At 42.1% G+C, this 15,525-nt stretch overlaps 2 protein-coding genes across 2 annotated transcripts; both read right to left on the minus strand.

Annotated features, from left to right (window-relative positions):
* Positions 1 to 1,953: 1,953 nt before the first annotated feature.
* LOC146634986 (nuclear factor 7, ovary-like) lies at positions 1,954 to 3,354 on the minus strand. The gene has a single exon (XM_085350491.1). It carries the CDS (start codon positions 3,340 to 3,342, stop codon positions 1,954 to 1,956), a length of 1,389 nt encoding a protein of 462 aa, XP_085206617.1. The 5' UTR covers positions 3,343 to 3,354.
* Positions 3,355 to 12,633: 9,279 nt separating this feature from the next.
* Positions 12,634 to 15,010, minus strand: LOC146634987 (P2Y purinoceptor 14-like). The gene is made up of 3 exons (XM_085350492.1): positions 14,906 to 15,010; positions 14,542 to 14,801; positions 12,634 to 13,228 (listed from the first exon to the last, which is right to left on the minus strand). Exons 1-3 carry the CDS (start codon positions 15,008 to 15,010, stop codon positions 12,634 to 12,636), a joined length of 960 nt encoding a protein of 319 aa, XP_085206618.1.
* Positions 15,011 to 15,525: the final 515 nt, after the last annotated feature.

Consider the following 15,525-nt stretch of genomic DNA (forward strand, 5'->3'; position numbering starts at 1 on the left):
GACTCGCTCTCAGATCTATTTGGGTTTAATGTCAGGGTATATTTGTGGATGAAAGTTTTGTAGAACACATGATGTGGACAGTCTGGTAATCCCAGAATATTTTAATGTAAGAAAACTCCAGACAGCTCTGGAGAAAGTTTCAGAGTAAAAGCCCTGGAGTGTTTTACATGTTATTCTGTTGGATTAAATCTGACGGAGCTGATTCATAAACACTTCACTGCCAGGTATCAGGTGACCTGCAGAGACTGATCCTACAAACACTCAGAAACAGAGTAAACCAAACTGCACCACAGTGATCAGATGAAACCTTCCTGACATGAACACAGCTCCTCAGTAAAAACTGTGAAGCAGCAGAGAGACTACACCCAGCACCATACACCACCTCTCTGACACAGTACACCCTCGGGCAGGTGGTGTCCCCATAAACAGTCTGAGAAGCTCTGATTATTTACTATGTTCAAACAAACTGAGTGTCCACAAACGTCTGAGCTAACAGTGAGAGCTGCTGGCACAGGTTGGAGGTGTTCTTCCCCCTGCTGGACACACAGAGCTACAACATGAGGATCAGAGGAGGCTGGTGCTGCTTCACCTTTAGACACAAGAAGGAGGTCAAAAAATGTAGAAACAGAGATTGTTTTTAAACCTGTAAAGGGGGAAATCCTGACGAACCAATCCACAGCCAGAAAAGAAGACTAACTCTGTGCTGCTCCAATCAGGAATCAGCTCTGTTACTGTGTGAGTGTGTAAAGTCACAGAGTAGCTGGTTTCAAATGTATCTATAAAGTTTATTCACATTTTATTTAGGCTTCAAAAAACAGTCCAAGTTTATTTCTTTGGACTTTGTTCACTTAATGGATGTTTCCCTGCATTTCTATTTTCACACAGTTTATTTCTTACAGCAGGAAAACTGAACAGAATGTATGTAAGAGGTCAGAGTGAGGATGACGTACTTAATACAGGAAACACATGTTTGTCTGTTTTGATGATGAAGGACTTCTTCAGCTCTGTAAACAGCTACACTTGAGAGGACAGAGGTGATTTCATGGATCAATAACAATGTGTTTATCAGCTTTCATCATCGCAGTGCAGACATGACGTCAGATCTATCAGAGTGAAGGCCGTCTCTCTGATGACGTCACAGAGCAGAGTCGTTCTGTCCAATAAAGGATCTCAGATCAGCTGCTGCCATCTTGTGGCCACAGTTGGTTACTGTCTCTGAAAGTTGTCTCATGTTTCCTGTTGTCCTGCTAACAAAGGCTGGAGCTCATCATGCTGAGAGGGCAGCAGCATTTTGTGGCTCTTCACACATGTTCATTATATTCTGATGATCCTGGATGGAGACAAACTACAGATAAGTGTGTTCAGCCCAACTAGTTTATCTCATTACAGCAGTTTGATGTTTCCCTTTGAATCCCCCTGAAGATCCTGACAGTGAAGCACGTACATAATACTCCAGCCTTTCAACTCTGAGCTTATTTAGTTCTATCAATACACTGAAATCTCATTTGTGTCATGAAGAAAGTCTTTAATCAAACAGAATTCAAAGATCAGAAACATTTCATATATGGAGTTAAACATGAATCATTGTTTCAACAACATATTTATTGTTGTCATAAACAGACAAGAAGACAACAACAAACTGCTCCTCCCATTCAACACATGTCAGTCCATATCCCAGCAAACTAAATCATCTCCATTTACACATCAAATAGAAACATGAATCACTTGTAATGATTAGAAACTTGATAGAATTTCAAATCTAGTTTGGGGAGTCATTCAGTGAGAAACAATGAAATGATTTTCCATGTGAAAAGGTGGACAGCAGAAACAGAAAGAAACAGTGAAACTAAAAGAGAAACAAAGAGCTTTGGAACAACGAGGCAGCAGGAGGACAGCTGCAGTTTAACAGCTTCAACTCACTGACAGGAAACAACATTAGAAACATCATCATCCTCAACTCATCTGCTGCACTGACACTGACACCTTCAACGGACACACCTTTGCTTTAACAGCAGTTTCAATATATGGAAACATCCTGTGAGTGAAAGTGTGTGTGAAGGTGTGTATGTGTGTGTTAGTATCAGGATCAGAGAACGACAGCTTTCCTCTGTTCCAGTCCAGATTCACTCTGATCCTCTGGAGCTTCTTCTGGACTGAGAGAACAGTGAAAGGAGCTGATGATGAGAGTGCTGAGTATTTACCTTTATTGAACCCTATTATCCATAATCCAGACAGTATGGTTCCCTTCCTCTGCACAGACTCTGCTAACACACCCAGTCCCCACCATGTACTGTCTCCAACATCAACATCCCAGCTGTGAGTCCCTGAGTTAAAGCCCTCAGAGCCCAGGACAGAGTAGTAATTATCAAACCTCTCTGGATTATCAGGAAGCTGCTGCTTCTCTCCTCCTTCTCGCACACTGGTCAGATCTTCAGACAGGATGAGGTTTGGTTGAACAGTGTTTGGGTCCAGAATGAGAGGAGTGTAGGAGACCATGTCCTTCATGTTGTTCCAGATGTTGAAGGTCAGGTTGCCCAGGTGTTTGGCCTGGTCTATCAGAGCTGCTGAGGGCAGCTGTGGATCATCCAGCAGGGGGCAGCGCTGGACTCTTTCCACTGCATCCTTGTAGTTGTGCAGGAATGAGACGTCTTCAGCTCTCAGCTCCTCCTCTGTGGCTCTGACTGTGTCTGAAAGAGCTGCTATCTCTCTGCTCAGAGCCTCCATCTTCTCCTTCATCATCCCACTCTTCTGCTCCTCTTCCTCCCTCAGTGCAGCCAGCCTGGCCTCCTCTTCCTCTGCTAGAAACTGATGAAGCTTCTTAAACTGCTCCTTAATCTGCCTCTCTGTGTGTCGGGCCTGGACCTTAATGTGTTCTGCTGTTTGATCAAACTTCACTTGAACTTCTTCACAAACCTTTAACTTCTTCTTTAAGGGCTCCAGAGTTTCCTGAAGTTCCTTCTTGTGTTGTTGTGCAGCTTCATCGATGGGTCTGAATCTGTGATTGGTGTGTTTTTCTGAGGCACAGCAGACGACACACACTGGCTGCTGATGGTCCAGACAGAAGAGTTTGAGTTTCTCAGAGTGCAGACTGCAGAGAGCCTCTGAAGCTCTCTGATCTCTCTCCTGTAAGAACGACTCACACAGGTTCTTTAAAGCCAGACTTAAAGGTGGTTCCCTTGAAGATCTTCTCTTACAAACTGGACACTCGTGTGTTGGTCTCTCTCTCCACCATCTCTTCAGACAGTCTTTACAGAAGCTGTGGCTACATGACAGAAGAACAGGATCTCTGAAGACCTCCTGACAGACCGGACAGCAGAGATCCTCCTCTGATCTGGAAGCCATTGAGTCTGTGAGTGAAGCTGAAAACAGCAGACAGGAAGTACAGTCAGTCCTGGCTCCCCTCCCTCCTCTACCACCTTCACTGAAACTTCCTTTGAGTCGTGTTTTTGCTCAAACTCACATTCAGTGTGTGGAGCGTCAGCAGCTTGAAGCAGCAGTGTTGGAGTTTTCCACTTTTCTCTCCTGTAGCTGGACTCACTCAGAGGAAGCTGCTAGTTTGGTCTGAGCTCAGTCTGATCGTCTGTGCGTCTCTCTTTACTGAGGACGAAGAACTTCCTGTTTCCTGGTTTGTCACATTTGAGTGACGTGAGGGGAGGAGTCAAATGTTGCTGTTTGACTTTTAACTAAGGTGTGTTTCAATCCTGCCTGCAGCTCAAAAGCTGTAAAACAGGTTTTGTGTCTTTTCACCTCCACAGGTCACAACATGAAACCTGTTGTGAAGTTTATAAAATAAAGTGTCACTCGGTGGTGCAGCTGTTTGTCATCTTCTATTTTAGACTTTGTTCTGGTTCTTGTTCAGGTTCCCAGCAGTGGGAGTGTAATGCAGTCACACACACACAGGTGGTGTTAAGGTGGATTCACTTAGTTACAGACAGTGGTGTTATTTCCTGTAACTAAGAGTGTGTTTCACTCCAAAGTTCAGACATTAACCTGCCAGAAGTTGTAAAAGTTACTGATAAAGAGCTTTTATCTCATTTCACATGCAGGTCAGAGCATGAAAGCTGTGATGCAGCAGTTTGAGAAAAATTGTTGCTGATATCAAATATTTGTTGCAGTTTTACAAAATATATAAAAGAGCAGAAAGAAAAGAAATAAGTGTAAAGAGTGCAGCAAAATGCATGTTTTAGTGTGAGTGAAAGCCAAAAACTGCGCTTCCTCCACTTCCGTAACATTAATTCATTAATGTTGAATTCTCTCACAGCTGCTCTATTCCCATGCTGTTGCAGTATATTAATAACTAACCTCGTATTCTGGATGAATAATCTCAGTTGTTCTCCTGACTGAAGTTTGGCCCGTGTATAGCATCCTGCTATGCAATTGCATTTGTCCCTGACCACTTGAATCCCTCACGTTAACTTTAATCGAGTGGAAAAAAAGTTGGCGTTCATCCTCCAGCTTCACTGTGCTAATGTTATGCTAACATAGCTGTGACGCTAGCAATCACGTAGCACAAAATTATATACCAGGTAGTCCAACTTCAGTAACCCTGCAAACGCCACTGCTGTTTAGTTTTCTGTCTTTATGTTGGAAGTGGTAGCAGAGCTGTACGTTTGAATTACTTTCAAAAATCTCTCAATCAGAACATGGTATGAAATGTTTAGGTGGAAACTAGCGAGCTAACTTCCTGTTAACTTCTAACTCCGTTAAATGTAATAACTTCTGTTTTCATGGATGACTGGATGTTAAACTTAATTGTTACACTTGGTAAAGCAGCGATGCTGATCATTTTATTAAAGGAATTTAGACCATTTTTTAGTATTGTTTGACTTTGGGAGCTGAAATGGACGGAGTTTTGGACCCAGATGTTTTCCCAGATGTTGCTAGCTCCGATAACAGTCAGCTGACAATGAACTGAGCTCACAGCTCCGATGTTCCAACTGTTTTTTACGTTAACCGGTTAGAATTGTGTGTTCCACATGTTGCATCCGCAGATTCTCATTTTCACGTGACGGTTGTCTCTTTCTGCCTGGTCTTGTGCAGTGTTGGTCAAGTTACTTGAAAAAAGTAATCAGTAACTAATTACTGATTATGTCCCCAAAAAAGTAATCAGATTACAGTAACGCGTTACAAGTAGGTGTAAAGTCTTACAGAGGAAAAGTAAACCAGAGGGTCCAGACAGACGTGCATCTGTGCACTGTGAATAAACTGCTGCTGTGTGAGTGTAAACTGATGGAAGAGCAGCAGGTGCTCTGCTGCCTCAGCTTTCGCTGCTGTGCTATGAGTTACTAACTTTCTAAGAAAGCACAGTTAGAGGGCAGCAGCTCTCACCATCTCTGATTATAAAACAGGCATGTTCATCAGGTTCAGGCTCAGCAGCACTTTCAGATTGGCATCTATGAGAATGACAATATGAGCGGGTGTTTAACCCACTCCACATTACTTTTCTTATTCAATGTTTTTCATTTCAGTGTTGTCTAAGGGCTATGGTTGTGTATGTATGATTTTAACACTAAATGTTTTGAACAGCAGTTTACATTTTGCCACATGAGAGAAAAAATGCGAAAAATATGACATTTTCTTTGAACTGTTACTCTAAGCTTTCTTTGAGCTGCTTAGTTAAATTTAGAGGATTTAACATCCTTTATACTCACTTGCATACCTTTTCTTATTTTATTTAATTTTATTTTATTTTAGTTTTTTCACCACTTATCCAACCAGGCTCGCAGTTTGGCTTTTCTTTTGCAAAAGAAGAGAGGCAGGGATCACTCTGAGATCACTCTGGGATCCCAGAGTGATCCCAGAGTGATTACTGTTCAGGGTATTAGAGTGTTCTCATTTGCCATGAGATATATTTTTTTAAACAACTTGTTAAAAACTGTCAACAGTTTGTAACAGTCACAATGGTGTGGTGTCTCTTTAATGTAACATAAGTCGAGGGTTTATGATGTCACTAGTGTGCACCACTGCCCTCTCTGTGATTTATGGGAGCAACGTGCTTGCATGCGAATACATGGAGAGAGACGGACTTTATATGTTTTACCCCTCCAGAAACCCTTTGCAATGCTACGGGTTGTATGAACACTGTCTGTCATGCTTGATAAGCAGCAGCCATTCAACTATGGCGTTTTTTTTGTGCCACTATTCTGAACGCACGTAAACAAAAAATTGAGCGCACATAAAAAAACGTTTGTGTTGCATTTTGAGGAGAAATTTATTTTGAGTGAAGAAAAGCTGAATTTTAGTGAACAAACTTCATTGCTGCGTGCAAAAAATGTATTTCAGTATTTGCTATTATCCACACACACACAAAAGCCCCTCTCGCTCAGTTTTTGTATTTGTGATGGCTCGCAATGTGTTGCGCGCGCTCTCGACATTTCTGCCCGTGCACGCTCAACTCTTTCTGTACGCCGTTATATTTGTGCCACAAAACCAGCCAATCACAGACTTGGATGAAAAAAATCTGATTTGCTGTTCTGGTCTCCAATCAGCTCGAAATGACGAAATGCAATATCCCAAAATGCATTTCGTCCAAAACTCAAACGAGGCAGTGGCGGAGGACCACAGAGTGGCGGAGTTTGAAATATTACTCTTTCTGGGTCACAAAATAAACTTTTAAGATATTTTCATGAGAGATTGGTGCTGTGTAAACTTCAAATATCTGCTCGATTTATCAGACATCACATATTTCCATAAGTGCTCTAACGTTTTCGGAGATGCCTGTTAAGGGGGGGGGGGCACGGTATGAAAAGAAAAAAAAAGAATGCTTGGACACTGCTAGCATAATGGACAGATTTTTGATGGGGCTCCCACACAAACGCAAACCGATGAAACGTCGCCAAATAAGTTTCCAAACCGACTTCCTTCCAAGTCAAAGACTAGAAAATATGATGAAGCATATCCTCCCTGGCTTCACCTGCACAAGTGCCAAGATACCTCTGTGAAGGTTCTCAGTCATCCAGGTCATCGTAGTCTAAGGAGCTTGGAAAGAATAGCGTCAGTTCTAGGGTCAAATGGTGTAGAGTCCCAGATTTAAACCATGTGGCAGTGTCCCCCCCATAGAGGGACAAAGGACCCCTGGTGATCCTCTACCTAATCACATGAGCCGAGGTGTGAAAACGGGTGTGGGTCACAATCAGCCAGGGTTTCAGGTGAGCTCACCCTATTATGTGATTTCCTGAGGTCAGATGGCCCATGGTGTGAGTGGGCATTAAGGCGTCTGGGAAGGTGTTTGGGGGGGGGGGGTTTAAGTGGTGGGGGGGCACAAACATTTTTCTTGTAAAACAAAGGGGGTCCTAGCAAAAGAAGTTTGGGAGCCACTGAACTACGATGACCTAAGACTATGTTAAGCAAAAGGATGGAGGCCGAAGACTGGTGAGTGTCTGAACCACTATTCTCTCAGAGAGCATGATCACCTTACATGATATCCTGGGTCGCCCATGCCCTGGCATTTGTATTGTACTTTATAAAGCTCCAATTGTGATACCAGTTACGTCTTGGAACTTCTTGTTGGTACACTGAGCTACTAGTTATTTCAAGGTTAGTCCAGATGTTGGGTGTCAAAAAATCCATAAGGTCCACATCCTATTCATGGAACCGCCTCCACTGGGGTTACTTGGATTGTAGCATTTAAACAGCGACCTGTTCTCATCCCTTGTCCATGAATGCCTACTTGTTTTTTTTTTCTGGTTTTGTTATTTTTATGATAACACGATATACAAAATACACACTGTATATATGTACTGAGGTCTGGGGCCTGGAGGGACCAGTTAGAGACCACTCACTGGACACCAGTGCTTGGACAGGTAGACTCCTTCAGTGAGCCAAAGACAACGTTTGGCTTGCAGATCTGTAAACCCAAATCCAGAACCATGGGTTGTGTGTTTTGTTTAAATCAATGCAAATGATAGAATGAAGAAAAGTTAATAAACACATTAGATCGATCACATTTAAACTCATAAAAAGGGTTTTGGGGACAGTTTTATATTGATGAAAGGACATATTGTAGTGGACTCAATAATTCCTCCATTTTGTTCTGTCCTAAATGTTGACTTCCCCAGTTTATGAGAAAAAAATATCACATAAGCTGACCCACAATGTCACAGTACCATGAATAAAACTGCTTCCTCCCTCAGTTTCAAATGAAAACTTTTGTGAAAGAGACCCAGCAGGAAGTGTGCAGTTTGGTAGAGCAGTCTGTCTATGAAACATCGGCCTAGTGTTAAAAATGAAACATCACTGAGCTGCACTCGTGGTACTTTGATGTAATGTTTAGGTTTATTAGTTGTTTTTCTCATAACCAGAAGTCCTCGTTATGTCCTGCAGACGTTCTCTGATGACTCTGCAATAGTCAGCCTCATCACTGATGGGGACGACAAGGAGTACAGAGGACTGACTCAAGACTTTGTGGACTGGTGCCAGCTGAACTACCTCCAGATCAACGCCAGTAAAACCAAGGAGCTGGTGGTAGACTTCCGCAGGCACAAACATCCTCCACTGCAACCACTGAACATCCAAGGTATGGACATTGAGGCTGTAGACAGCTACAGGTACCTTGGTGTTCATCTGAACAACAAACTGGACTGGACTCATAACTCAGACGCCCTCGACAGGAAAGGGCAGAGCAGGCTGTACCTGCTGCGGAGACTCAGGTCGTTTGGAGTGGAGGGCCCACTCCTGAAGACCTTCTATGACTCTGTGGTGGCCTCAGCCATCTTCTATGGTGTGGTCTGCTGGGGCAGCATCTCTGCTGTTATTCTATTTTATTCTGTTGTATATAGTATTTTATTTTATTCTATTGTATTTTATTGCATTCCAGTGTTTTCTAATTTCTGCTACATAACTTTGCACTTTTGCTGTAACAAAACAAATTTTCCACCTGTGGGACTAATAAAGGTCATCTTATCTTATCTCTCATCTTATCTTAACCAGGCAGCTACTGACATATATGACTTGATTCTTTTTTATTTATTTATTTTACATCTTTAATTATTTATTCTATTTATTGTCCAATTCTTCACTTAAACTCATCCAACCACGTTCTCCTAACACAAAACATCAAGCCATTTCTCTTCTTCTTTTCTCTTTTACTCAGTAGAGTGTTGACTCGAGTCAGACCAGTGTTCCAGTCCAGGTTTTCTCTATGTTTCTATAGGTGGTGCAGACTGTTTCGTAAATAAGAAACAAAGAAGGACTCATCCAGGCTGGAGAAACTGATCAGGAAGGCTAGCTCTGTGGTCAGCATGAAGCTGGACACTCTGGTGACAGTGGCAGAGAAAAGGACACTAAAAAACTGCTGGACATTATGAACAATGCTGGGCATCCTCTGCACACGGCCATTAACAACCAGAAGAGTCTGTTCAGTGACAGGTTGCTTCTCCCCAAGACAAGAACTAACAGACTTAAAAACTCCTTTGTCCCACACGCCATCAGACTGTTTAACTCCTCTCTGGAGGGGAGAGGGAGGGGAGACAGGGGGACAAAGGAGGGGGGAACAACTAAGCTGTAGTGCCTCTTCACTTCACTGTGCAATACTTTTGCTAATAGTCAATGGTGCAATAGACCTCAATACTTGAAATGTGCAATTCACTTGTATTTTTATTTTTATTCCTATTTATTCTATTTATCCCCTTCGTATATTTTATTTATATATGTCTCTGCATTTATATATGTGTGTATATATATATATATATAATATTCTGTAACTCTGTAACTTCTGTCGGTGCTGTGCTTTTGGAAACCGAATGTCAGGAGTTTTCCTGTAATGCAACTCAGGTCAGAATAAATGACACTCAGACAGGTTTGTAGGTTTAACGGGTGAGAGCTCAAACGGAGACTCACACTCCGCAGCAGTTGCCACCCTTTATTTATACTCAAGCATGTTTGCGTCACAGTCACATGCAGGAAGAGATAACATATAACGATCATAGACACATGAGTGGAAGAGATAACATACAAAGGTAGAGACTTCATCACAGATACATGAGTGGAAAAGATAACATACAACAGTAGAGACTTTATGCTGAGCTTTGCACAGTGTAACTTCTCTAGTACAAAGAGCAAACACATCTAGAGAAACTTAAATGAAATGTACTTTTATACATAAACATAATAAAATCTTTCAACACCGAATTTCCCAGAGGAACCCACCCGAGGGATTAATAAAGTTTTATCTTATCTTATCTTATCTTATCTTATCTTATCTTATCTTATCTTATAAGGAGGGAAGATGAGCGGAGATCTCAGAAGGTTGCAGGAAGTACATGTTAAGGTTCAAAATTGAGGAAGGAGAGTACAAACCACCATTGGTCCAGAGGATCTTGGTCAAACAATGATTTTAATGAATACACACGTGTGGGAAGAATAATCTGTACACAGACAGGAATTAATCTTCAACTTAATCAAAGCATGAACAGATATTTTATAGCATCAGGGTTTGATTTACTGACGCCCCTTCATGCGTCACAGATACATTTTATACATAGATCAGATCAACACCACAATGACTTTTAACCCAGAAGATCATCTTCTATTTTCATGGCTGGTAGTTTCCGTTCTTGTCTTAAAGTGAATTGTTCCTCTTTCTTGCCGAGACATGACTAATCTCTCCTCTAAATAAATCTAACTCATGTGTGTGTGTGTGTTGACCTCACATGCTCTTTGTGTCACCTCTTCACCTACTAACTGTCTGTGTCTCGTCCTCAAATGCTCTTTCTCAATTCACCTGTTGCACTTCTGACCTTTCACCAGACCAGAGGCTCACTGAGACTATATGTATGTCTTCTACTAAATAAATGTTTTAACCAAGAACCTCTACTAAAACCTTAATATAAAATGACCTGATATAAGTGTTTTGTAAGCATGTATTGCAATTCCTTCTATGGCTCCAAGTCACTTGCACAATAGATTGTCCGGACATCGCGCCGAACAAAGCTTCCAACCCCCAATTAATTGACCGAGCTCCAACTCTTTAATAAGCACAGATATGCACTGTGTATAAAATAGTCATAACTGCACCTGAAATACAAGGTCAACATAATAACTGTATGCATAACATCTTAAGGCCTTCTTAAAGCTATCTGTTACATTGTTAAAGCCTCGTCTTAGCCTGCTGCTCAAAATAACTTCCTGCTTCTGCAAACTCTCTGCAAGCCTGTTTCCTGTCAGCCTGTGACTTTTAGCCTTTCTGAAAGACACACACTGTTCAACCCCTGAATGCAATATAAACTCCAGATTATATTATTAATGCAATGGTAATAATGATGATTATTTAACAATAGCAGTAAAATAATTTCCCTGCTCCACATACACCAAGACAACCACTTTGCCATTTTAGCTGAGATGATCCATTTATCTTCAGAACTCATCCTATGACTCCTCAGCTCACATCTGGTTAATGGACATGTTCAATGTTGGAGGAACAAATCAATGAATGGGTGGGTATGTGGATTTTCATAAGCATCGGTCACACACTCACATACTATTGTTTTCAAAAGATAACAAATGCATATGTCTGGTTTTGTGTTAAAGTGTAAGGCCAAAGATATTACAGACCAAATCTAAAAATACTTTTAACCAGCAGTTCGAAAAGCTCTTCACTTAAACAGCAGCCAATCAGAAAAAAGCTGCAAACCACAGGAAGGCTGAGAACTCTGGCCTCCTTCATGACGCTCCGAGGTCTTAGATTTTCAAACCACTTCCTGAGCTCACACTAAATGTCGTTACAGCTCGTATGATGATAAAGAGCATGAGAATTTAGTGGAGTGATACCACAAAGTAGCCTAAATATGATCCACAGAAAAAATCAGTACATGTCAACACTAAAATACACCAGCTCATGTTATTAGATATATGCTGTGTGATTTCTGGTCATTTCTGTGTTGGGCTGCTTCAGCCACTGTATTTATTTTAGCTGATATTTTTCAGATGAGGTTTAATTTTGTTTTGCTTTGTTTATTTATGTGAATAAAAAACCCCGGTTGAGATAATACAGCACAGACGCCCCATGAATCATCATTTAAAAAAACTAAATGTTAGTAAGTGTCACCAGGTTCCTGCAGCTCTGTGATCATCTTTCCTGTTCATAAATAACAACAGATATTAAAACACAAGGTACCAAACAGACACACACTTTGTAACACTACAGACACTTTATTATTAGCTCTGTGATGAGAAATCTTGCTGTAGCAGGAGCAGGAAGTAGCTGCTTATACGTGCACATCATACAAACATATAAATAGACGCTCTAATGTGCTACTGTTGCCCTGTCTATGTAACTGATAAAGTGAAGTTAAAGAGTTTTATACAGATATTAACTGTCCCATGAGGACAAAAAATGGTTTTTGATTTTGTGTTACATCAGCAGGATATGAGAACACCCTAAAGACTGAATAGACAAAAGCTGACACATGAACACTGATGTTGTTTGTGTGGGAGTGGGTTTGTGCTGAGATCAGCCTTCTATTGATCTCTGAGCTCAGTACAAACTCCTGTGGTTCATGAGGACTTGGGATCCATGACACTGGTTTCACTGAACTAAAATGTCAAACTTTTCCTTAAAGCTCATTGATTTAACTTGTTGCTATAACAATGTCCACTTGCTGTCTTGCTCCTGCTCTTGCTATTCTTGGTTGCTTGTTAGATGTTGGTCCCCACTGATGCAATCCTCTGGCTCATCTGATCCCAAAAAGACTTACAGAGGAAAAAGTAAACAATAGGGTCCAGACAGATGTTGAAAACTGACACCATGGTGGCCACCTCCTCCAAGTAGAACAATAGTGGACCCGCAGAGCAACTGGTCCACAGAAAAGTGACAGGAAGACGAACCAGATTATAGGGCACAAAACAAACACAGAAGATGCTGACCAGCACCAACATGTTCCTGCGAGACTTCACCAGCTTCTCAGCATTGGAGAAGGCCAGCTGCCTCTGCTGTGCCTGCAACACCCTGCGGGAGATGCCGTGGTAGAAGAAGACCAGGGATATGAAGACCAAGAGGAAGATGATGGCACAGATGGTGTGGAGGATTTTGAAGAATAGGCTGATTGATGCACTGAAGAGGGGCCAACATCGGCTTGGGGTAAAAGTCAGGGGTTTCTGGGTGATGAAAAAGAGGATGCTATAAGTAACTGATGGAGCCAGAAGACAAACCCAAGTGACCATGGAGATGATGTGTGCAGTTCGCACTGACTGCAGGACATGAGTTCCTGAAGGATGGACGATTTTAAGATACCTGAAGAGAGAAGACAAAGGAGACAGTAGATAACTTCACGAAGCAGTCACAATGGTACCACATTCGCAAAGGTCATTATCAAGTTAAAATGATATGTCTACACTGTTTCCGGGTGTCATGGTGCAGTGAGTGGACGTGTTTGGTGGCTGCTCCTTACAATCAGGAATAGAAAACACTGAAAACTCGTTAACAGACAACTCAACTGAGTAAGGCGAACGTAGTTGGTGAGGAATAAGGCAAAAGGAGGCCAAAATGCCAAGGGGACAGGACAAAGCCGCAAAAACAAATACTAACAATGCAACAGGACAAGCTTGCACGAGCCCCAACAGTATAATTAGCGACTCGGCTGGAGAGCTATTAACCCTCCTGCCTTCTTGGGACCTTTTTGTGCCACTGCTATGTGTTAAATGGCTGCCATTTCCACTGTGTTCAGTGGAATATAACCAAACTTGCCACAGGATAGTTTTTACCTGTCAATGTTAATATTCCAGTGTGAATTCCTTAAATCAGCCTAAAATGGCTGAGCAGCAGAAATCCCCACACCCATCACCCTGGGGACCATTTTCTGCCCATTGACTTCCATTATAAACGCTATTTTTCAACCCCAAATTATCATCATATGATTTTATTTTTTCTTCTTTTCTTGGATGTCAATGAAGACTCAGGGCCTTGAAGTTTTAATTTTTAAATTGCAAAAAAAATGCAAAAAAAATAATGGCAGGTCAAAATGTATGTTGGTGCCAATCTTTGGTCCATCTAAAGGCCTACTTATAATGACAATCACATATTGGTTTTTTGTGGAAATATTTAGTTTCGTTTTTTGGTTTTTGGGGCTTATAACACAGGGCGCTCATGTAATAACACTGGGATTTGAAGGGTTAAAACAACGAAAATATAATTAAAACTTTACATGAATATTTCAGGGAGAAGTAGTTTTACAAGGTTGGCTAATTTAAAGTGGAATAAAATATGGATATATGGTCTTTTTATGGCGTGGCTGAGAATGGTCCCTAGGGTGATGGGTGTGAGTTTTTTAAAGGATGGCAGGAGGGTTAAAAGCTATCGAGTCATCGAAATCAGAAATGAAACAAGATAACGAAAGGCTGAGAGAAGACAACACGCTACAGCAGGAACTGGGCGGCAAACTCGATAAGATAAAGGAGGACATAACAACTCTGTCGGAGAGAGTGGGGGAAGCTGAGGACCGAGTGGGAAATATAAAATGATATGTCTACACCTTGACCAGCAATGCAGGGGTTTTAGCCATTAACACTGTCATGAACTGTAGTGGGAAATATGTAAAGGTTCCTCACCTGTTGGCAGCGATATAACACATGAATATGATGCTGGCATACATGTTCATGTAGAAGGCAGAAGCTCCAAAGCTGCAGTAGACCTTTTGAATGATGAATGACTTGCTACCATAGTGGGCGATGCGCAGTGGCAGAGAGAGGCAGAGCAGGAAGTCAGCAGCTGTCAGGTTCTTCAGGTAGACCATCAAACTGTTTGACTCCTGCTGCTGAGCTTGACCAATGTAAAACTTTAGGATGAAGCCATTGAGGAGTAAACCTACCTGAAGAGACAGAGAGAGGGTGAGGAGATGAGAACCTTGGTACATACAGTGCTTTGAGAAACTTAAAGCAATTTCTAACACAGCACTGAAGATTGGAAACTTACCAGAAACACCAGACTGTAGACCAGTACAAAGAAAGTGTTGAGTGATGGGACAACTGGATCACAGGTCTGGTTGAAAGATGAAGTCCCATTTGTTGAGTCAGCCATGCTTCTTCAGCTGAAAAACAAATCCACTTTATTCTCTCTTTGAATGGCTTTACCATCATAGTCTAATTTTATTGTTAAACAAAACAAAGTCAAACTATCCATCCATCTTTATCCGCTTTATCCGGCCGGGTCGCGGGGGGAGCAGCCTAAGCAGAGAAGCCCAGATCTCCCTCTCCCCAGCCACCTCCTCCAGCTTATCCGGGGGAACACCAAGGCTTTCCCAGGCCAGCCGAGAGATATAATCTCTCCAGGGTGTCCTGGGTCTGCTCCAGGGCCTCCTCCCGGTGGGACATGCCCAGAACACCTCACCCAGGAGGCACCCAGGAGGCATCCTTGTCAGATGCCCGAACCACCTCAGCTGACTCCTTTCGATGTGGAGGAGCAGCTGCTCTACTCTGAGCCCCTCCCGGATGGCCGAACTTCTCACCCTATCTCTAAGGGAGAGGCCAGCCACCCTTCGGAGGAAGCTCATTTCTGCCGCTTGTATCCGCGATCTCGTTCTTTCGGTCACTACC

The sequence above is a fragment of the Diplotaxodon limnothrissa genome, linkage group LG3 (assembly GCF_057381915.1).
Source record: "Diplotaxodon limnothrissa isolate DT_005_m linkage group LG3, D_limnothrissa_male_GT1.1, whole genome shotgun sequence".
NCBI lineage: Eukaryota > Metazoa > Chordata > Actinopteri > Cichliformes > Cichlidae > Diplotaxodon > Diplotaxodon limnothrissa.